The following is a 24703-nucleotide window of genomic DNA, read 5'->3' on the forward strand; positions in this document are numbered from 1 at the left end:
TCGGGATACGACATTTTTAGGCCAGACATACACGTGTCCTGTTTCTGTGACTTCATCGTGGATGCCGAAATTATATGCCCACAGTTAGTTTTGACAATACTACAAACAACTGCTCCCGTCAGCGAATGAACAACTTCTGACTTGCATTTGTCGTCTGTTAAAACTCGGATCGCGTCGCACGGGCATGTACCGCACATTTGATGTTACCGACTCTCGATAGATACGACGCACCAGCACAGACGTACCTGTGATACCACGGAAGAGATATTTCCCACGGTGCGTGGGTGCGAGCAATATCGCCGATCGTGGTAAGCCGCTTGTAGCGAGGCAAAAACGAACTAGTTTTTGCGTTACTGAAATAGCTTTAATGTTTTAATTTTTTTTGTGAACAATCGTTTTTAATATTCTATTATTTTTTGGATCAATCTGAATAAAAAAGGTTAATTGTAATTTTTCTCTAAAGTTGATCGTTTTCAACTTATAAACAATTTAAAACTGAAAAAAAAACGAAAAATGATGATTATAGGCTCAAAAATTTTTGATTATTTTTTTTGAATTCACCAAACCTTGTTCTATCAGTTTCTGATACTTTAGTTTGGGCTTAGTTAATTTAAAAACATTGTTTTTAGTTGTTTGAGGCCCTTATCATAACCTAAAAATGGATTTATAGAAATCTGTTTAATTAGGACCACTTTTTGTATAAACGACCCCTTGAACATTATTCTGCGGTATTTGATGAAAGTGATTATGCAAAAAATCTCATGGGAATATTTTTCCCAAGGAATTCGAGGTTTTCGTCTCGTATAAACATATTTTGCCGAATTTAAAACAAAAATCCCATTATTTTTTTGTCATACATTGATTTGTTATTTATTTATTTCTCCTCTTTATGCTGTAAGAAAATTAACAAAATTGTATGTTTAGTTTTCCCGCTTTATACTTGGAAAAAAGTAGTTTTTTTTTAGTGTTTTCGAAAACGAAAACATGCAGTTTGCTCAAAATTTGTCAAAATATCATGATCACATATATCTTCTCAAATTTTTTGAATGTGTAGCTTGTCTTTTGAGGGTGCAGATCAACCTTAATCTGAGAAAAATCTTAAAATTTATATTTAACGAACTCCCGCTAGTGTTCATCGTGGCCTTGTTATTACCTTTTTTTCATTTGCCCAGGATATTTTAATTTTGAAGTTCAAAAGCATTACTCCCACCTGAAGTTACTTTAAAAATCAGAATCGACTACGAAGATTACATACTTGGGAATATCTAGTGATTCAATTATATCATTGACAAATAGCAAAAACAGGCGTGAAATCTTTGTGGCATCCTTAATGTTATTATTAAAGCATCAGAAATACACTCACTATCTAATAGGTATGGTCTGTGTTATCCTCAACAGTAAACTTTTAAGCCATGCAGTTTGTAGGCCCCTGTTTTTGATCATTTGAAAACTTCCTTAGATTCGCCAATGAAAGGCCACAAATCATTATCTTATCGTAACCATAAAGATATTAAAAAAAAAACAAATTTCAAGAATTTATTAAAAAAATCAACACCATGTACAAATATTTTCTGAATTTATATAATCTCTAATATAATATAAATTATTATAAGAGCAATAAGTAGTATTATTAAATATATCTTCTAGGGGGTCGTTTCTTCTCACTGCCAACAGCTAGTTGTTCACAAAATAAAATAACTGCCAAAAAAAATTACAACCTAAGATTCAAATTCAATAACAGTTATACCAACTGCTAGTCCAATCAGATTTATAAACTAATATTGATTATATTTAAGCGTCAGGATAAGGTTCTAAATCAAAATAATATTCAAGTCTTCTATCTTTGTTCTAAACTAATTACTTTAGTGCAAGTATAAAAACAACTATTTTGTGTTTGTCAAGCTTCATTCAACATTAATTGATATAAATCATAGTATTAGTCAATAATTACTTCGTTTATGTCATCGTTAATTTAACAATAATGTATCTAAAATATTTTTTGCAAAATCTAATTTTCTCAAGTAACTTAAAAAAAACGTAAGGGGCAAGTAAATGCTTAACAAGAATGAAGCTTAAACTTGTAGGTATACTTATATAAACTAAAGGAATATAAAAAAAACAAAAAAATACACATGGATGTCTTGTGAAACCAACCGGAAATAAAAAGGAGTATTACATGTTTATATAAGAGAATATAAAATGTAAATCTATCTGAAATGAAGTAGAATATCATATCACTTTTGAATAAGTTATTTCAGTTACTTTAATTAAAATAAAATTGATTTTAATGCATAAATTTGATATATTATGTCGTTTATGTTAACTATAACAACCATTTAATTAGATACATCAATATCAAAAGGGGAGTGATTATCAATAGAACAAGGTTTGTCTATCAAAGGAAGTACAAAAGCCTCAAATAATAAAAACCTTAATGAAAAAACTTTCTGAGTGGACAGATTTTACGCAAGAAAATTATCTTATAGTAAAAAGTACAAAATGACAATATAAAAGTTCGATGGATCCAATAAATATGTTCAAAAACCTGAAAATGAAACCCCAACAGCAGCGAAAAAGAAAAAAATGGCTGAAAATACATGCTTATATTCTTAGAGACCTAAAGGAGCTCTCTCAATAGCTTACCATAAAAAGCGTAATAAAATATTAGCATGGTTGGGACATATACATAAGATTTGCAAACGAAAGGTTACTGTAATACTTCACTAATTTTATAAGAGAAAAACAAAGGAGAGACCGACAAAGAAAAAGGTGGAAAACTGAAACTAAGGAAAATTTAAAGAGGTGACATCACAAACAAGAAAAGAAAGCAATAATCAAGAAAGAATGGAGGCAGATGATTCGATAAGCAATGGGAATATTCAAAGGTAATAATATTTAATAACTTGGTCCCCTTGGAAAAAAGTTTGGAATCCAGAGATACAATTTTGTGGTGGGCAACTTAGAACAGTCTATAGTTATCGAAGTTTTTTGTCGAAATTCACAAGTAATCATCGCCTATAGAGCTAATTTTCATACATACATATTATATACGTACATGGAACTATACTAACAATTACCGTACACTACGTATTTCAGATGATATATTTGAATAACTAAATTATAATATAGTATTTATTAACATATTATGTACATCAGCTAAGTACGAAATTATATTATTATTATATTAACCATGTTTCACTCATTAACATATTTAAATTATTTAATAAAGCTGCTGTTGAACGAGACTGGCTGAATAACAACTGTCCAAGCAAAAAATACTATTTATTAACTTAATATTTAATTACGCAGTTAACGTAATTTAAATGCACAGAAATGTAAAGAAAATATTATGTTAGGTTATAACTGCCAATTTTTTCTCATAGATGGCATAAAAGACATAAAATAAATATAATTGATACTACCAGGATTTTATAAATGCGAATGAACTTTAGGCGAAAGAAGCCCTTACTAAGAGAAAATTAATACTAAACAAATCTTAGAGCAAGTATCAATGTAAATTTTATCATGCTACTTTTGTAGAATAGTAATGAAGTATTCTGTCAACGAGTATAGTCAACGTGAACCCGAACCCAGTACAAGAAAGAAAATAATCAGTTCATTTCATCCCAGGAACTTTCCCGAAATATATTTCGACCATACCCAAAGGCAGATCCAGGAAAAGTAGGGACACGGCTTTTTGAAGAAAGAAACTATTCAAAATTCACAAAAACGCTTTGCCAGGGGATTAAAATAAAACCGGTAAAAAAAGTTAAAAAGCCAAAGAAGATGATTGATAAAAAAAGTGTTTCTAAAACATTATTTGAGTCAAGTGATGAAATTATTGGCTTGCTTACTAAATTATTAAATAAGTTTTTTTAAAAGTACAAAGTTTCCAGATATTCAAATACACAATATTCTTAATTATGGTATACTGATAAAAGTGAAAAAAAAAATGACGCGCATAAACATTAAACACAAATATGTCATTTTTTTAAACCACTATTTATATATGGGATATAAAAACTGGGATTATCAGTACGAAAGTTTCTAAACTTTCATAAAAAATTGAATATCAATTTGAAAATTACGAGATAATGAATAAGAACTGTACCAACAAAAATAATGAAAACATAAACCTTTATTATACTCTGACCAAAAGTGAACAAAAAGATAGATTTGGGTTATATAGTTATACAAATATTTGAAAATACAAAAGAATAAAAACTAATCTCAAAATCAAATCTTATAGATATTCTAGTTCATTTCATAATTGTATAAAAAAAAATAAGTCTACAACATTGTTCCCTTTTCACTGGTCGTTATCGACATCCAATCCACAACAAGTTCGTATTATAATTTAATTTACGATATATTAAATTTTTTACTACTCCTAAAGCACTAACTACGTTAGTGGTAATGGCTAATGGACGGTATTTTTTGAGACTAAAACAGCATCTGTGTAAATAATAAACTAACTTGTGAACATTGATCTGATCAGTTAAGGAATATTGTTAAATTTACAACTAATAAGTAATTAATATCTTAGTGACCATCTGCTAACAATCCATATATTTTTTTCTTTACATATATGACTTTTCTATTCTCTAAAAATATTCATCACACCCAATTCTTAAAATAAGGCCGGTATTCTATTTTTTCTTCTTTTGGTACATTCATTTATATTTTTTAACTTTCCTGTCGCAATGTCCTCATTTCTATTATTTAATATATGTATTTTACTTGTTTTCAACCGTGTCTCCGCATGGTCAATATCATAATCTTTAGCTCAGCTGTTAAAACTAGTATCGATTTCTAATACAAAACTTTCTGGACTTTCTCATAAAAATTCGTGGGCGGAAACTTTAGAATTAAATTCGAAAAATTTGTCAAAGATATTCCAAACGGTAAATATCTTGGTGGTACAAACAATGTCAAAAACACCCCCTCCTAATTTGTTTCCATAGCTTGTTCCTGTTGTGATTTTTATTGCTAGTTTACATGTTACATGGAGCTTAGAAATGATTATGGTGATATTTTATCGGAAAAAATTCCAATTAATGGACTATACGTACAATAAACTCCCAAGTATGGTGAAGCGTTGTCGCGGAAATTTTAAAACGACCCTTATCGGCATTGGCTAAATAAATAGTTTGATTGAATTGGCTAAATAAATAGATGCAAGTGTATCTGAATAGCAGTTAACATTAACTAACATCTCTCGCAGATACGCCACTGAATCAATGTTGAGTGTTCGATCGTTTCGCCGGTCAGAGGAGTCAAGCAAATCGAAATGAAGTTTGCTGTAATTCATATTTCTCCTGAGATTAATTTTTTATCACCTCAAGCAGTTAATTTAATTCTACTATGTCGTAAATGGCGACATTTATTTAACCTTTAAATAATATCTTTAATTCATACTAGGCTAAGAAACGCATTTGAATAGTTAGGTTTTTGAACCGAGATTATCAGATAATTAATTTCTCCCGTGACATCAACGTCAACTAGGTGGTTATCGAGGATTTACAAGCAATTCTTGAACGTGCAACACAGGTTCCTACTGAACTGTTGTTCTCTACTGTATTACTATTGGATATAACTCAACCTATGGTACTGTGGATAAACACAATGTTAGTTCCACGCTCCAACACTAAATGTGATATAAAAAGAGCCAAATAATGGCATATGTCATATCATACTTTACGCCAATTAAAAAATCATGCCAAATTTTTGGTTCTCTCTCGAGGTTAAGAAAATTCAATTAAAACGATTTTTTCTTTCAATCGAATTCGATGAGTTGCAATTATAATTCAAGAGAAGAGCTCGACAACAATATTAATTCCTTAAAATAATAACAATATATCACTTACTAAATGAGTTGATCAAGTTAGTCTATTAGCGAGTATCTAGTAAACTATATGTCTAAACATACAGCGGGCGGTGTAGATGCTGCAAATTTATTTGTACTAATACGATAATTGAAAGTTTTGCGTAGAATTATGAACACAAAGTTAAGTAAAAGTACCTTAATAATGAAAAATTGTAAATTGAAAGTTTTTATCAAACTTTAAAAACAAACTATATCTTATATCTTAGGTATGATATGATGCGAAATGCGTTCTTAAAAAATCTATATTAAAGACGATTCTTACGCATAGTAGAGGTTTTGTAGAGCTGCATGAATCTCATGGACCATAAGAGGGTTCCAAATGCTTAAAAAATCGTCCACAAGATTTTCACTGAACTTATTAACCTATGAACATTCACACACTTAATTATAAAATAAAGTATTAAAATTTTCAGTTTAAGTTCAACAATATTATGTCTACAACAAAGATTTCAAGGGCTGCCTCAAAAATATTTCTTCGTAGTTATGTCCTCTATTTTATGTAAAAAAGTTTTTAAGTAAATTACAGTCTGTATATCATATTAAGTAAATCTAAGTTTTGAATTTCATTTTGATTTTTTGATGCTTTTACATGTGGGCGGAATTTCCAACTGAATATAGCAAAACATTCTGGAACAAAAACATTGCATATTTTTATTAAATGAACTTTTTAAATACAAACATAATAACATTTGTGGATCTTAGCCAAAGGTTTGACGAAGTTCGGCAAACACATTTGTTGACACAAAGAAAAAATATGTTTCTATCAATTATGTAAACATTTATATAAATTTTATTGCAGCGTGTATGAATGGTAAGCGGTTCAGAATGAAACAATACAAGTATCTTAAAAATTATTATAACATTTATATTCCACTAATATTTATATTAAGAAAATAACAGCAGTCGCAAATAATATCCAATCACTACCATTTACAGGTGGTTTGAACAGAGAATCGCGGGGTTTATGTGGGCCACAACTAGTATTATATCCGCTCTGGGATGAGGGTGATATTTAAATAAGCAGGTATATATATAGACAGTAAAAAGTTAAAATATTAATTTATAATAGTATTATCAGTCTCGTTTTTATTTATATTGTTTGAAGTTTGCTTAACGTGTTGATAATTAATATCCTCGAACCATAAAAAACATCAATTTTTTACTTATTTCATATGTCATTATGACATATTATGTCAATATAAAACTGTGATCGTGTTGAACATTCTTGTAAATTAAATGCAGTCAACAGAAATGTTATTATGTGTATTGGTGTAGTACCTACTAGTACGTTTATACATAACGAAATATTACTATAAACAATTAAAAAAAGGAATAACATCAATTTAAAAAATATTAATTATTTTTGTTCCAAACGCTTGAGTTTAAAATAGATTCCGAAATAAAATATTTAGAAGCCCTGAAAACTTTTGAATTATTTGATCTTATTTTATAAATTTTATAGTCATTAAAAAATAAGATGTATTACAATACGTAATGAAATATTAACAGTTAGAATTAATTAGAAACATTATAAATAATTGACAAATATTTTATTTTCTATTCTATTTTAGTGGCTAATGTTAGATCAAAAGCTGTATATGAACAGCATTGCAACTACTTTGTTTCCAAATTATAATACAGGAATTAAAAAAATTTTCAGACATTATATGTGTAAACCATTCTATCCATGTTAATATTTTATTTTTGAATGACTATACTCCTACAGAGAGCGTATTTAGGTGTATATAACCTACCTCAACTCACAATATCTTCAGATCTTTTTACATAGGCACTATACTTTTATACTACACAAAGTTCAAACAAAACTATTTACAACTTTACAAATAAATTTTGGATTTAAATGAGATTCCTTATTGTCAATAACATAGCAAATGCTACAAGAATTTGTGATACATATACAAACGTTGCTGTGTTGTAAATGTCACAATATGGACATTGACTGCTACCGCAGACTTGGCATATATCCAGGACGTAGGATGATAAGGCATCGAAGATAGTTTCGTTGAATCGTTCTGAAAAATAAATGCATAAATATACATATAGTAATACAATGTTATTTTCTTTTCAAATTAAGGCAAACCCAATTGGCATTTGATTTTTACAAAATTTTCACGAAACAAAAAATATAAAGTTTTAAAATATAATATCTACAAAAGTTTATGGACCAAATATATGTGAAGCAGTTATAGATAGAATATATTTTTTACTTCTTTCTCCTATATCGGTGTGACAGAATTAACATACAATCCAGCGACAAGTTCGCCATCTCTTTTGAGGCCGGCGATTATTACAAGTTCATCTCTGACATAAATTGATAGATTATAGTATTTCCGTCCTTCTTGGTCTATTCTTTATTTTCTCGAAGAGTCTGTGATTACTTCACTAAAATTTATATTGCCATTTTATTACAGATATGTAGATGACTGCATATTGCCTGTACCATCTGATCAACTAAAATATGTACCAGAAAAATTTAATAGTAATAATCAAAAACTACAATTTACGTCTGAAGTGGAAAACAATTGTAAAATCAGGCTTCTTGACCTTACACTACAGAAAAAGAATAAAATAATTCGCACTGAATGGTACACTAAAAACACTTGGTCTGTAAGATATACCAATTTTAATTCGCATCATCCCATTTCACAAAAAAATCGGTAGTAATCGGTCTTGCTGATAGAGCGATACAATTGTCAAATATAGAATACAGAGAACAGGCAATGAAAAAACCAAAACAAGCACTGTTAAAAAACAATTATCCTAACCATCTTATACACAAAATCTTTAAATCTAGAATTCATGGATATTAGAATAAAACTACCAATGCTGCAAATAATAAACCCAATCCATGTACCTATTTAACCTTACCATACATAAAAGGTCTTTCTGAACAATTTAAATATTTATTTGCTAAACATAATATACAAATAGCATGTAAAGGTACCTACACAAATAAATATTTTGGCAAACTTTAAAGTAAATCTCCCTTATCATCAAAAAAAAACCACACAGTATATGAAATTCCATGTAGAGACTGTCAAGGAGTTTATATTGGTCAAACAAGTCAACACCTATATTCTAGATAAACCTCACATAAATATGAAAAGGAATACGACAGCCCTTACCAAACATGAAAAACAATATCACACGATCAATTTTGAGCAAACAAAAATTCCAAAAGTAGAACAAAACACAAAAAAAAAAAGAAATATACCAAGTAATACACATACAACACTGCTATATGCTATAAACGACAAAAGAGACAAATTTATAAAATAAAATTTATTATTAATATTTTGTAACTGTCTCTGGACTAAATGCCATAAAAACATTAAACACATTACTTTCTCCCAGACCACAAGCAAATTGTTGATAGCTAGACATTTGAAATAACAACTAAATTTTTAAAAATATCGATTTTTTTCGTGATAAACAAATTGATGTGTTTTATGTTACATGTAATTTAATGTATTTTCAGATTATAATCAGATTTTAGCCCATGATTAATTTATGTTATAGATAGTTTTTATTAAAACTGTTTTTGTAAATACTATGTGTAAATATATATATATATATATATATATATATATATATATATATATATACAGTAGACTCCCTCTATAACGAGAACTGAAATTACAGACTAATTACCTCGTTATAAGCCGATCTCGTTATATCAAACAATCATAATACTGTGCATACATATGAATCTGTAGTTTTCTAAACCATTAACTTCCTATAGTGAAGCCATTCGGAGCAATATAAGATGCTAATAAATATTGTTTGAATGGCGTGTTTGAAAAAAAGTTATTTACTTTTATTGTCAATGAAATATATTAAAACATAAAAGAGTTGTTTACTTTTATTATCAATGATATACGTTAAAACAAAAAAGCTGTACTTATATTTTTTTCCAACTACATAATGTATAAATCGTATTTTCAAGGATAACATAAACTATTGCTTCTGCAATTTTAAGAACTCTGTTATTTTTAACTGCTTTAAATGGTCCAGTATCATTCTATCATATATTTTCTAAAGATGTGAAACAGTTGTATTTATTCATTGTAAAGAAGTTTATTGCGGGCTGCAGTTAAGTTTATTGAGGGGCTGTTTGAAAAGGTATTTATTTATAGCCACGACCGGACTAAAAACGTAAAAAACACGTTTTTGGATCTTATTTTCTCTCGTTATAACCAAATTTGCCTCGCTATAGACGGTTATAATTCAATAGAAATTTAACGGGACATCTAATGTATCTCGTTATAAACGAAACATCGTAATAACCGTGTTCGTTATAGAGGGAGTATACTGTATATATATATATATATATATATATATATATATATATATATATATATATATATATATATATATATATATAATTTCCTTCTGTTAATTGCAGGTGGTCATATCATTAATGCTTCTTTTTAAGTAACAAGTAAGGCCGTCCGCACATGAAGCTACTAAAAAGAAACAAGTTGGTAACTTTGGTTACCAATCAGTTGCTTATTATTGGTTACTGTCCATGTATTTTAATGAGTATCCGCATACAGCGCTACTAGTTAGTAACGTAACCAGTCTCTAATGCATCAGTGATCAGTCGACAGCAGACTGGACGTGCAGGTCGCTTGGGGACTAGTTTCTAGTTTGTTGTGATATTTTTAACGTTTACACGCGTAATTCTTTTGCAGCAACAAAGGCTCTGTAATTTATATTGTTTGCAATGTAGGGATGAACCCAATACCTACTTTTTTTCTGCATTTTACGTCTTCTATTGAATAATATCTTCATCACTTGAGTCACTAGACATTTTTAACGCGATAATAACACTCAATAATATAATATAAAGGTTAATATTTAAATACCCTATAACAAAGCTACTCGTACAGGCAAGAAGTGACTCGTTTCTATTAATTTTCAGTAGCGTAGTGTGCGAGTCACAGTTAGTAAACAGTTGGTAATTCTAGTTACCAACTAGTTTAGTTTCTTTTTAGTATCTTCATGTGCGGACGACCTAAGGCGTTTTTCCTATTTATATTGGATTTTTTTTTTTCATTTTTAGGACTAATTTATTCGTTATTCTGCTGGTCCAGCTTGAGCATAATATTCTGCAATTTACAATTTTTATTGAGAATAAGCCACAATTTAACTTTAACTTTTTAAGTTTATTTTGACGTTTCAATTTCCACTTCGGAAATTGTTCTCAAAATACAAAACTATATGAAATATGAATACAATATAAAATGAAAATGAAAAAATGAAAACAATATAAATATAAAACGAAAATAAGAATTGTAAAAGTACGCGAGAAAAAAATTTATAATGTTAATTAAATTATGAAAAACGAATGTTTAACATACCTGGAGCATAATAATCGTATACCCTTATAGGTAAATATCTTGACATATTGGCCACAGGATACCATCTTTCAACAGTAAAATTGATACAGGTTTCATGGTAGTCAAGCTGTAAAAATAAAATTTGATATAATCTCATACAAACTTCAAGGTTTTCATGTAACTCACATAATCAAAGTAAAACAATACTTTTCTTTCGAAAAATCTTGCTCGTTGTAAATTTCTCACTCTTGAAGATAAAATGTAAGCGTCTAAATCTTGCTGCTGTATAATGTATCCAGTTGGGATGGTCACATCGAGAACTGCCATGCCAGATCTTTCCGATTCGTTTAGATGATTCCACCTACAAACAAAAGATTATTTTATCTGTTTTGTTTCACTATACCTTGTTTTTTAGACTATGAAACTTGTGAGTAATAAAAAGCTTTTGGATGGATACTCAATGGTAGTTTCACACATCTTTCTCTACCCTTATAGAAAATTCAAATATTTAGGTAAAGAATTAGCAGGTTTTGGTAATGTTGAGGTGTAAGCAAGAGGATGAACAGTAAGAGCATCATCAATGGAAGAATATCTTAAACGACATAGTATCGCGAAACAAAAGCATTAGTACTAATATGAAACCAAGAATCTAAAAAGCAACTAAAAGCTATCAAAACTTTTTGCATTACCGTAAAATATATATCAGAAACGTCAAAAACCAAAATACTACTGGAAACAACAGAAATTAAGATACTTCCTTGAATAGCTGGAAAACAACTTGGTATTGCAAATTAAGCTGAGCGGTGGTGTGATCACCTAATCTTGGAGGGGCCAGGTGCATGAAGATAAAACAGAGAATTTAGCTAATATCAAGAATGAAGAGGAAGATTATAATTAAATTACAATTAAATACAACAAAACAATATTTGATGACGTATCCGTTTTTTATTAGTAATATTATTAAAATGAGAATATACATACCTTTGACAACTCACAAATGTTATGTGAGACTGATTTCTTCCATAGAAATACTGCTTAGTCCAAAGATCAAATGCTGGTACGGGTGGTTTAGTTTGGAATCTTGCTATATCAACATTGTATTGCACAGACATTTGCAATATAGCATAACCCGTTCCTTTAGCTTGTACTTTGACGGTACCCCATGCGTTGGGAATATCAAGATACTGCAGATTTGCCCAGTTTTTATCATTAACATATAACGTCTGTGTTTGTCCAGGAAGTGCAGTGGCCTCTACAGTTACAGAAAGACTCGATATATCACGAATACGTTGAGCTGAGGTATATTCTATAAGAGCCTTCATGGCATTCGCAGTATCTGAGGTAGAAGCCCACCCTCCATCGGTTAACCTTAAAAGAAAATATCATTCTTATAAAATATAATTACATATAAAATTAGTATTATAAACTATGTAAAAATACATGATGTTCATTTCAAATTACCAAAAATTATATACATTTCAAGCGATATGGCAAATATCTTTCTGAAGAAATTACGCCTGGTCTTAAACTGCAAAATTAATTGACGAAATGTATAATTCAAAGAAAATGTATATACTTTTACTTATATTAACCTAACCTAATCTAATCAAACCTTATCACACCTCATTTAATCTCTTATTCCAGAGTCAAAGATGATGATGGTTATGATATTATCGTCATTGTGGAATTGTCTCCGTTTTTAATATGTTGGCATTTTTTGGCAGACAATACAAGCAATTTGAATGCTTGATATAGACAGTACAACGTCCGTTAATAAATTAAAAGATGGAAGTAGTAATATATTTGGGATTTTTAAAAGGAATTAAGAAAAAAAAAGAGTATAGAATGGGTGATTTATTTAGCAAAAATCTACTTAGTTTCTGTTCCCCACGCCCGCCCTAATGTTATATTACAATTAGTACATCCGTTGCCGGATTGTGTTTTGACACCGCTACAAAAGGGACGTTAGCCTGCTAGACAATCTAATGTCCACACATCTTTTAGAAGATACTTATGTTAAATATTCTACCACATTCTGATAGTCTTCCATAGTCTGATAAAAAAAAACATAACGTATGTAAAAAAAATTTCGGTAAAAATTCATTGTCTGATAATTAATCCTAAATATTGGTTTTACAAAGTTTCATGAATCGGACTCATTCATTTAGTGACGCCATTCTAAGAACGAAACCGAAAAACCATAAAATCCGAAAGTACTGTAAACATTTATTTGTCTGCAGTGCATTCTCATAGCAAGAGAGAGAGAGAGAGAGAGAGTCCAACAAGTTTTTGCGTTACTAAAATAGTTGGACTATTTATTGTTTTTCTTCTAACAGTCGTTTTTAATGACAGAAGCAGCAATGACAGAACAATTAACAACATTAATTAATAACATTATAAAACACAATAAAATACCGGAAGAATGGAGAACGAGCGAAGTAATTCTACTATTCAAAAAAGGAGATAAAAACAGCCAGAAAACTACAGAGGTAAAAACTTGTTAAATACTACGCTTAACAAATAAAATTTTACAAATGCTAATAAATCAGAGGATACGTTTAGCAGATGAGCAGCAGGATTTTTTAAGTGGAAGATCGTGTACAGATGCAATATTCGTTATAAAGCAAATTACTGAGAAATCACTACAGTATAATAGACCAGCATTTCTGTGTCTGATTAACCTAATATCCTTGTAATTCATCTTCTGTCTAATAGAGAAGTTCCCCTAAATATTATAAAAACTATCGAAATCATCTACCAAAACAACAAAATGGAAGTCAGAATAGATGGACAACTTACAGAACCTATAGAAATAGGCAGCGGAATAAAACAAGGGCCCCATCATTGAGCCCCATGCTCTTCAATGTGATCGTAGATGAAATCATCAAAAGCGTTAACAAACGAAGAGGATACAGAATGGGAAACAAAGAAATAAAAATACTGTGTTACGCAGATGACGCAAGATTGATAGCCCAAGATAAAGATAGTCTGCAAAGACTGGTCCACAGATTTAACATAAGAGCAAAATAATTTAATATGACAAGCTCGTCTCAGAAAATTATAACAATAGTAGTCAGCAAAGAACCAAAAGTTGATGGCATCAGTATTGAACAAGTAATGGAAATAAAATACCTGGGAATTACACTGTCTAGCTAGGTAGACCTGGACAAAGAAGTGAGAGATCAAATACAAAAAGCAAATAGACTGGCAGGATGCCTTAATGACACTATATGGCGAAACAGACACATTAACACTGAGATGAAGTCGAGAATTTATAAAGTTAGTGTAAGACTAATAAGTGTAAGACTAATAATGCCATATACCTCAGAAACAAGACCCAACACCGCCACAACGCAAAGGCTACTGGAAATGGCAGAGATGAGAGTACTGAGAAGAATTACAGGAAATATGTTGATAGATCGAAAGAGAAGTGAAGACATTAGAAGAAAATATAATGTACAGTGTATAAAGGAATGGACACAAAATAGAAAAAAAGAATGGAATAACCACATAAGCAGAATGGAAGAGACCCGTGTCGTCAAAATAGCAAGTGATAAGTCATCAATCGGCAGAAGTATCGGACGACCGCGCAAAAGATGGAGTGACAACCTTCCATAAAGGTATTAATCCGCTAATGAAAAAGCAGAATTACTTATAAAGCAGAAGAAGAAGTCGTTTTTAATACTTTATATTAATTCATTATGAAATTAAAATAGTTAATGTTGTTAGGATTCATTTCTTTTCGGGCATGCGTATTTCCAAAGTTTATGAATTTTTGAAACATCCCTAACTTCGCATCTAGTCGCCATTAGAGACAACCTTTTGGTGATTGTCAAACTTTAATATAAGGTGTACCAACTGAATATTCAAAAAATTGTGTAGGTACAATTTACAATGTTAGACGGTTGCCAAACTGTGAATTTGTAAATTTCTTTAGACGTCAAAATGTCGCAATTTAGATCATTTATAAAACCACGGCTGAGTGGAAAGTCGATTATCCATATATAGATCTTCCAAAGAGCGGTCGAAATAAAATGTTGTAAACTACACTGAAGAACACTTGCGCAGAATCCCAACTAATATAATATATAATAATAAAATACTTCACGTTACATTATTAGAACGAATATGATAGCCCCCCAAATGTACACCAGGCTCGTCAAATTGAAGATTTTTGCGCAATATTAAGTATCGACGTTTACTGTAATAGTTTAGAAGTAAAAAATGAACTATAGTTGCGACGACGAATATTTCAAAAGATGGACAATAACACCATCATTTCAATGATACACCAAATTGTGTATCATTGAAAAATGTGGACCTTCAAGTTTAATTTAAATTGTGTTTGTAGTTAATTAATTACTAAGTAATAAGTTATTAAACCTATCATTTGAACATATTTTACCGTTTTTTTTAAATCCTTGATTAGTATTTTTCAGAAAACTTTTTAATCAAAAAATAAAAATATGTTATGAAAATATATTTATATTAGATATAACCATACCTTTGAGTGTTCAACCATCGAACAATGTTATCTACCAAGACTTCTTGTTCATGTCTGGCTACATATACCATAAGACCATATGCAGTTGCTTCAATATTCTCTGAATCGTATTCGTAAGGCAATCTAGGAAGCGAGAATGGCTTTTGATTTTCAACTTTATGCGGAGGCTGGGGAACTGTTTTTCGACCCCAATATAATAGACCACCTTCAGAACGTCGTCGACTAGAAAGTTCGATAAAAGCTATTTCAGCACTAGCAGCTTTACTTTTCATAAGAGCATAAGCGACTATTGCAACTTCGAAAGCTGAACCTCTTTCGTTTATCAGTTCCATGTTTCTTTCTAACCACATTATTGCTTTCTTTGCTGCTATAGCTACTTTAGAACTAAGGCCACCTGAAAAAAAAAATAATAATAAATTGAGAGATTGTTTATTTATTTTTTGTTGATTATTTGATTTATTTTAAAATCAAAGCAATTTTAGGAAGAAAGTGTTAATTATGATCAAAGAGTTTAAAATATATGTATTTTATAAAAAAACCACAAATGGTTCGTTAAATAAAATAAACCGTTTTTGGACCGAAATGCTAAAAGTCGCGAAAGAACGAATCTCATTCACAAAAGACTGAACTGTAACATCTTCTTGCACCAATCGATTGAATTTGATACCGGTCTCCTATTTGAATGTCGAAATGTTTATGTAGTGCTTTCCTCAGAAAACAAATATTAAACGGTAAAATAATTAAAACGCTAAACAGAAGGTATAAACAGATATCAGAGAAGAGGACTTGGAAGAGATCTGAAATCTTCTGAGAGAACAGATGTTTTAAAAAAGATGCCAGTTATCTCATTAGGTTTTAACTACGCTAAGTAAAATAATTTGTAAAACTGACGCTTTCTATTTTAATAAATCATCCATTATGGAAAATTCAATTGTATTTCCATTACGGATATTATTATTAAAATAAATGGTATTTCTTTAGGCCCGCTCAGTTTACAAAAATACTAAACCTGACCATCCACACAATTATGTTGGACACCATTGATCTAGTGTATTAATTCTTTATTTAAACTTTTTTTCTACTAAATATCTGTTGGACTTGGCTTGCTGCACAATATTTATTATATTGAAAGTTTTCTACATGAATAAAAAAAGACGTATACATTTTTTATTTATTCAAGTAATTGTTTAATAAAAAAAAACAATATTTCAGTAAAGTGACACGTCCAATAATCCGGCACCCTCCGGCTGTGCCTTCCTCGTCCCTTCGTATACCATACAACGCATGTTCGCTCCATCGGGACAAAGGGTTTAACCTCAAAACTTCGCAGGTGGAGAAAACATGCAAACTGGTAAAAGAATATGTAGTTGGGAGTACTACCAAAGAATATAGACGCATATAGAAGGATGTTTCACTGTTATTTTTAAGCGTCGACAAAGGTTGAACACAAAACAATAGAAGTTGATCATGATTTTAGATCCTTATTTGTACCACTAGGGAGCGGTCATGTCAGCGCTATCACTGCTTCTAAAATAAGAAAGAGTGATAAGAACTTTAGATATTTTTATATGTAGATGCCGCGTGGTCCTAGAATAGCATTAAATTTTTGCGTTTTATAACATTTTTTTAAGAAAATAATATTATTATAACTTTTAATAAATGAATCTTTTTAGAAAAAATATTATGATTCAAATTTTTAACTGAAATTGGTACAAATCTACAAATAATATAATTAAAATTCTCTTCTTATAAACTATAAATAAAATTAATTAAAAGTCAATCACCGGGAGAGAAAGCTCAAAAAATTGTAAGGATAAAAAAACAATTCCTGATCTTGTTAGTACGCTAGAATTGCTTTTTAGCACATACACCAAATAATTATTTTTTACATTTTGAAAATTCGAAATTGTGAAGTATAATTTCGGATTTTTAAATTAAAAAAATAAATAAGTAAGTCTCAAATAACGCCTCACTAGAGCTCAACAAAGAAAGATACGAAAAAGGCAAAAATGGCTGCTGGGACATAGACCATAGCAAATCCCAAGAAATCCAAATCAGCAACACCCGATGATAAAAAGAGACTGCGGAAGAATACCATCACTCTCTTAACAGAGTTGCTAAGAAACCAAGAGGCTCTAACGAGCAGACTAGGTCATAAAGCACCCTGACAAAAGTATTCAGAATAGTGGTAGCACACAGACATCATCCTGATACTCAACTAGATCGGGCTCAAGCAAATTTGATCATTAACAAACTGGAGCAAGCACTTGATGGGGCTCCTATCTGAGGTCAAAATGAACTTTTGCAGTTCCATAAAACATCGCTTAGCGAAGGGACCCTGTGGGTGAACTGTGTTAACGAGTATACAAAAAAATGGACGACTGAAGTGGTGAAGACTATTGAGGGCCTGTGGGAGGGAGTAAACTAAAATATAATTGTTCCAAATAATATGCCCAAGAGCTCCATGGTCCTCACCGCGTTCCCGAGAAAAAACTTAATGAAGAAACTATCAGGTCCCGCCTAAAGAGGCAAAATCAAGACCTTACACAGAAAACTGGTTATGATCTCTGTTCCACAGACTGAACGACAGTAAAGATAAGGGTTATAGAAGAAGGAGTAATGAAGGAGATAGTTCCCAGATCAGCATACCTCACATATGATGATCCCGAACAACCATCAAGGGAGTTGGAACAGTTAGTGAGAGATTGCATGAAAAATGAACTGCAATTAATCATTGGCTATGATATGAATGCTTAACATCTGACCTGGGGCAGTACAAATACCAAACTATTAAAAAATGGCATGCTTTAGATGACGTGTCTTGTTCAGACCATCGAGACAGGCAATGAGCATATCAAGGAAACTTATCGTAATCCTCGTAAAACAAATTGGGAAGCATATCAAGCAGATCTGGAATATTGTTTAGGTAGGATTAAAGGGACGATAAGACATACATTGAATGTAGACATGGCCGTCGTACATTTTCATGGTCATGTCAGAGCTTAAAGATAGCTGTCTTTAAGCGCTGTGAGGAATTTCAACGGGAAAGTACCCTGGTGGAATGACAATCTTGCGAATTAAAGGACAGAAGTCAAAATTGTCTAAAAAGTTTGATGAAAAGTTCTGAGAAAATTAAATTTTTGGTTGAAAAATTTTGAAATTTTTTAAAAATGTTTTGGGCACGAAAACAGTATAATAAAAAGTTATGTGACGGTTTTTCGTAGTGTTGGAACAAACCTATTTTTAATTCAAAGTAATAAAATTTTATTACATGTAATAAAAAAAATAAATACTTTGAATATTGTAAATAATCTAAGTATATAAGTTTTAAAATTAAAAATTTAACAATTTAATATATTAAAAAAAAGACAGTTTGTAAATCAATGGCATCGAAATTTGATTACATGTAGATGCAAAAGTTAAATAAATTGCTCCGTTCGTACTCCTTTCCGACTTCCCCCTAACTACATCTTTAATGATAGTTTTAAGCCGACGGCCACGGTTTGAGTTTATGCAGCCACAACCGTGACCAAACCGCCCATTTGAATTGTCCTTCTATATGCGACTATATTCTTTGGTACTACATTACGTGATCTTAGGAAAAAAACAAAAAAAGTGGATCATGTGAAGACCACTGGAGACCAGAAAATGATTTTCGTGAAAGAGTGGTTGAATAAATGAATAAAGTGGCTGAAAAACATCCTCTACTATCTATTCTGTTAATGAATGAAAAGAAAGGGAAACAGAGACGCATTGTCTGGCCTAGCAGGCTTGGCGACAGAATGTCTGGTGTGACCGCACATTCCAACAAATAACATTGCAGATTACTTGTTTATTTCACCAATTTTACATTATTTATCTATATTAAAGTAATAATAACAAAGTTTTTTATAATCTGAGAATTTAATGTTAGTACTTGAATATGTAATAAATTTAAAGTAGGCAAAATGTATTTATACTTGGCAACTATGTTAGGAAACTTGTTTCATAAACGGATGTCGAAGCCTCCGTGTAAATGAATCTAGCTACGAAATGCGCGTTAGACTGTGTAAACACTCTGTTAAATTCACCTCAAATTCCTCTCGATGGCGTGAGTGTTTAGTTCGGCCAACTACCAACTGTAGAAGCGAAGGTAAAGGCATTGGATCACGTATGATACTCGCTCCTCATTTTAAATTGCAAGTGTTAGATTCATATAGAAATGGTGCAGGTGGCAAGGGAAATCAAAGAGCTACTGCAAGAAAATACGGTATTCACCGAAGACAAATCCAGAAGTAGTTGCAAGTGGAAAATACCCTTCGCAATAGTGTGAATAAAGAAAAATCAGATTGTGCGACAGAGACAAAAGCATGCGAGTTTGAATTGACCTTAAACGGCAACAGAAAGCGGGACGACGAAGTGTTAAGCAGCAGAGTCGAAGCTCCGGTTCTGACGCTAACGCAAAGCCCTTAGGCGCCCCAATACGCCCCGCCGCGTCCCCTCCCCGATTTATTTATAATTTAATACTTAACGCACTGTATGTAGAGAATTAAATCTAGGGAGATACTTAAACAATTAAAAATAAAATAACATAAACTTACTTGTCAAATCCTTTACTGACTCCAACATAATAAGAACATGCGCAGTAAGAGTGATGTTTCTGTATCGAATTGGATCATTATCAAAATTGAGGGTAGAATTATACTTTCTATCCGGTAACCAATCTTCTTCCCAAAAGGCTCCATCTTCGTTCTGGTGTTTTAATACCCATTCTACAGATTTGGCGATGACGGCTGGATCAATGTATATATAATTTTCCCATTCGTAAAAACTCGCCTCTTGGAATACTCTGGCAACATAAGAGGTAAGCCAAACAGAAGAATAGGATTGGTTCCTAAAAAATACGTTGTATTTATTATCTTTAAAATTCTCTAAAAAACGGTAGTGTAGGTTAGACAACTCATGTATATTACTGATACCCTAGAATCTTATGCTATACCGTACGCACTTTTTTGTAGGCGATTTTCAATTAGTGCATGGCAATGTTCGTCCACCCATCGCAAGAGTATTGTAAAATAATCTTCGGAGGTAGAAATGATCACAATAGATTGGCCATCAAGCATCAGATCCCATCGAGCATTTGTGGAATAATATGGGGAGGCAAAGTAAGAGCTCTATAACCATTAAATTAATTGACAATAAGGTTAGTAGAAATGTGGAGCCAAATTAGAAGATTAATTTCAAGTATGCCAATGAGGTGTTAGGACATTATTAATGCTAGATGTGGTTAATAACCGTTATTAGAAACGATAGTTTGTTTTTTTGTTAATTAATTTTTTTAAAAATATTTGCGTCTCTTCATTATTTCTGTTTTTCAATATAATGCTAAGTTTAATAATAGTATATAAAAAAATCATTTTGAAATCCCTTTAGGATTCTAAATGAATGCTCCCAAACATAAGAGCCCCTTACTTTTCTACTAAATGTAAAAATATGCCTTAATTTTGCAGCGCAGTGTATATATACACTTTTATTTTTTATGTTAGTGACCTTAATGATTTATTATTATACCGAGAACTAGCCACTTATAAATTGGAGGATACGCCGAAAACGATCGGCTAATTCAGACATATCTTGAGCTTCAGCTATGACTAGGTTTTACTCCATTGTAATATAAGGACTATTGTAATATAAAGATCACTTTGTCAGTAACACTAAAGAATTAAATATCATGTTTGGTTTAATACAAACTAAAATATTGACTTACCAATCGCTTCTAAAAGTACTGAAGGATCCATCGGGTTTCATGAAAGACAACTGCCTTTGATAACCGATATTCATGTAGTGAAAAGCATCTCGAGATATACTCCTATTTCTAATTTGTGTGTATCTCATATATAAAATTGTGTACATGTTCACAGCAAAAGAGAATATATTTTGTTCGCCACAATCCTGAAAAATAGCGAATATTATGTTATAAAATTTACATGATAGAAAAGCAATTTTCCCCAGTAGGTATATTTCGTAGATTTACTAAATATTTCAGTAAATTCAGTATTTACAGTAAATTGTAAGGTTGGACATGTTTCTGAATGTGTAATAATATCAAAATAATTGTGGATAAATGATAAGAAATTTAGTTAATTAAAAAATCTAACGGAGAAGCTTGTTTTCCTTTTTTGTTTCTATTCGTCTATTTAACTTACTTTTCTTTTGCTGTTAAATTAGAGTAGATATTTAAGAGAATGAATGTGACGTTCATGTCCCAGATGATAATTTCACTTATGTGACTAGAAGTATGACCAATCCTCCAAGCAAAAAATGCTCTGTAGATGAGCTGTTTCCAAACAAAAAGTATCTTGGCATTTTCCAACATAATTAACGAGCTAGTCAGTCTCAAAATATATAGTCTTGGTTTTCCCTCTTTAAAGCATTTAAACTTATGACAATTATGATGGACAAGTAAATCATTTAAACAGAGAAAAGCCAAAACGATGTAGGGGACAGTGGTAGAAGTGGAACTTTTTTTGAGACAAATATTAAGAAATGTCATTCCGATACCATATTCGTGTTTATTAAGATTCATATTTTCAGATGTCGTATATTAAATGGACATAGATGTCGTATATTAAATGGAAACGTACCAAATTGATGATTTTGAAAAATGGACTAAAAACCGACACTTTGAAACTGTATAACTCTGTATAGCTGAAACAATTAATATGAGTCTTGGGGTACTGAAAACTTTTGATCAGCATGACCAAAGCTACCTCTCTGCAAAGTTTCAGTCAATTTAACTGAAACCACTTTTACATATAAGTAAACAAGAAATACACTAGGAATATTTGCACGAATACGACAACCAATGAGGTTAGATTTGAATCTTGTGTCACGTTTCAGAGAGATCATTTTGTATCTTTTTTGTACAGACCTTTTTTGTAGCTTTGCACCTTTTATAATTATATTAGTGGTACTTTCTGTTATCGTTCTGGTTTAATGATATTGTATTAGATAATTATTAAGAATGTATTAAAAAAATGAAAAATACGCGTTTAGATGTTTTTTTTGCACAAAAACGGCGCTTCATATGAAAAAAAAAGAAAAAAGATTTTTTGTCAAAAGTTAAAGAAAGAATTCAAAAATGATGGGAGAGTCTTTGATTTTGCCTTGAGGAATATCAAATAACTGTTAAAATTTACACAAATTATTAGCGAAAGATGAGTTTACACATGAGTTATTAGATTCTATGAACTTCTTAAAAGTATAGAGTAGAAATACTCCCAAAACAACAAATGCAAGTGTGTTAAATTGTTAACAAAAAAAATTAGCATTTATTACTTACCATTGGTAAATGCAATAAGGAAGTAGCATTTATCGGCATAGTTGGAAATACAGCTCCGACTACATCACCCACAACAGATAATCTAGCTTTGTTAGATCCATATACATAGTAACGATCGTATTCATACGGAATCACAGGAGTTTCTGTAATATTCACGTGCATGTATTGGAAAGCATAGGCTCTGTTACTAAGGTCAAGTAACATAGATTGATGTCTGTATTGAGGTAAACCATCAGACTGAAAAAATAATTAGTATTAAAAATATGTACAGTTACTTGTCAATTGATTTATGTTTATTACAAAAATAGAAAAAAAGTAAAATTGAATATATGTATGACATTATCATATTTTTTATGAATTATACTCAGACGTACTTCTACATGAATTCTTCTAGTTATTTGGTCTTTGCCAATAAGGGCAGAAGCGTGAATTGTGACATCAATATCGCCAAGTCTTGTAGGCACGATTGGTATGTAGACAACAGCAGCATCTTGTTCCTAAAAACAATAAATATTAACAAAAGCAAACACTATTTATACATAAATATCATTATTTAAATATATACATTTTCTTTTTCTGTTTTTCCTCAATTTTCATGCAAGACACTACATACAAGTTTCTGACACTATCGTAAAACAATAATTGTTATGCACCATGTACTTCCATTAAATTTTACTAAGAAATCTTGTGCTTGAAATGCCTATGAATACCTTCCATATATAGCTTCCTTATTGGAAGTTTAAGGACCTCTTCCGGTTCAATATTAGCACCATGATTCATTCACCAACAGTGCTCAGTCACGGCGTGACACTTTTCACCTCTCGCTTGCCGAGGTTCGGCAGGTTGTTGAAGAGTCATACCCGTACTGTTTATTAGTTTCTTTATAAGGATTTGCCCTCCTCGCCGGTCTGAGAGTGTGAGTCCATGCTCGCCAGTACACCAAGCAGGACAGACTGGGTAGGAAAGTTCTTATCCCCAACACGATGCGTCCCACTGGCCAATAGGGAATGTTCTATTGGTGTATAGAACACATATACTTAAAACACAAAATACACATACAGACATGCACATCACCATTCTCAATCACTAAATCACCAGAGAGACCACAACTTATTGATCATACGGTATGATTTGGGCTACGACTACTACGCTCCTCAATTTCGAGTTATAACATCATAGAGCCCCTGGGACAGGGGGAGAAGCGTTCTCTAAGGGATGCCATAGAGAGCTGGTGAACTCTGGAAGATTATAGTCTTAACATGGTCAAATGTATACGAGACAAAAATATATGATCCAGAAGATCTCGACTGCGGAACCAATACAGTAAGGCAGCTTATGCAGAAGTTATGAAGACATATAGCTCCTTTTCCTTACACTTAATATATCATCTTCTTAAAAATCTGCCTTCGGGAAGATTGTTGGCAACTATTGCTGCTATTATATTCTTTAAAGTTTTTACATACAATAGTTCGCTTAGGTAACATTTAAACAGTTTTTTGAGCATACTTTTTTCGAGTATGTATTCCTTCCTACACTGAATATATTATATTTTTCACTGCACTGAAAAAATCAGAGACGTTAAAGGTTACGGATTGGCGGTTATACAGAACCAGGTCAAGGAGATTTCT

At 31.3% G+C, this 24703-nt stretch overlaps 1 protein-coding gene across 1 annotated transcript in view; it reads right to left on the reverse strand.

Annotated features, from left to right (window-relative positions):
• Window positions 1-1522: 1522 nt before the first annotated feature.
• Mcr (macroglobulin complement-related) overlaps window positions 1523-24703 on the reverse strand; it is a 94893-nt gene continuing 71712 nt past the window's right edge. The window contains exons 15-23 of the mRNA XM_072523627.1: window positions 23450-23572; window positions 23076-23312; window positions 21501-21685; window positions 20335-20627; window positions 15755-16148; window positions 12232-12618; window positions 11437-11611; window positions 11272-11377; window positions 1523-7920 (exon numbers count right to left, since the gene is read on the reverse strand). Coding sequence (XP_072379728.1) covers window positions 7745-7920; window positions 11272-11377; window positions 11437-11611; window positions 12232-12618; window positions 15755-16148; window positions 20335-20627; window positions 21501-21685; window positions 23076-23312; window positions 23450-23572 — 2076 coding nt within the window. The 3' untranslated portion in view covers window positions 1523-7744. The remainder of the gene's footprint in view (window positions 7921-11271; window positions 11378-11436; window positions 11612-12231; window positions 12619-15754; window positions 16149-20334; window positions 20628-21500; window positions 21686-23075; window positions 23313-23449; window positions 23573-24703) is intronic.

This window comes from Diabrotica undecimpunctata, chromosome 2, assembly GCF_040954645.1.
Source record: "Diabrotica undecimpunctata isolate CICGRU chromosome 2, icDiaUnde3, whole genome shotgun sequence".
In the NCBI taxonomy this organism is placed as follows: Eukaryota; Metazoa; Arthropoda; class Insecta; order Coleoptera; family Chrysomelidae; genus Diabrotica; species Diabrotica undecimpunctata.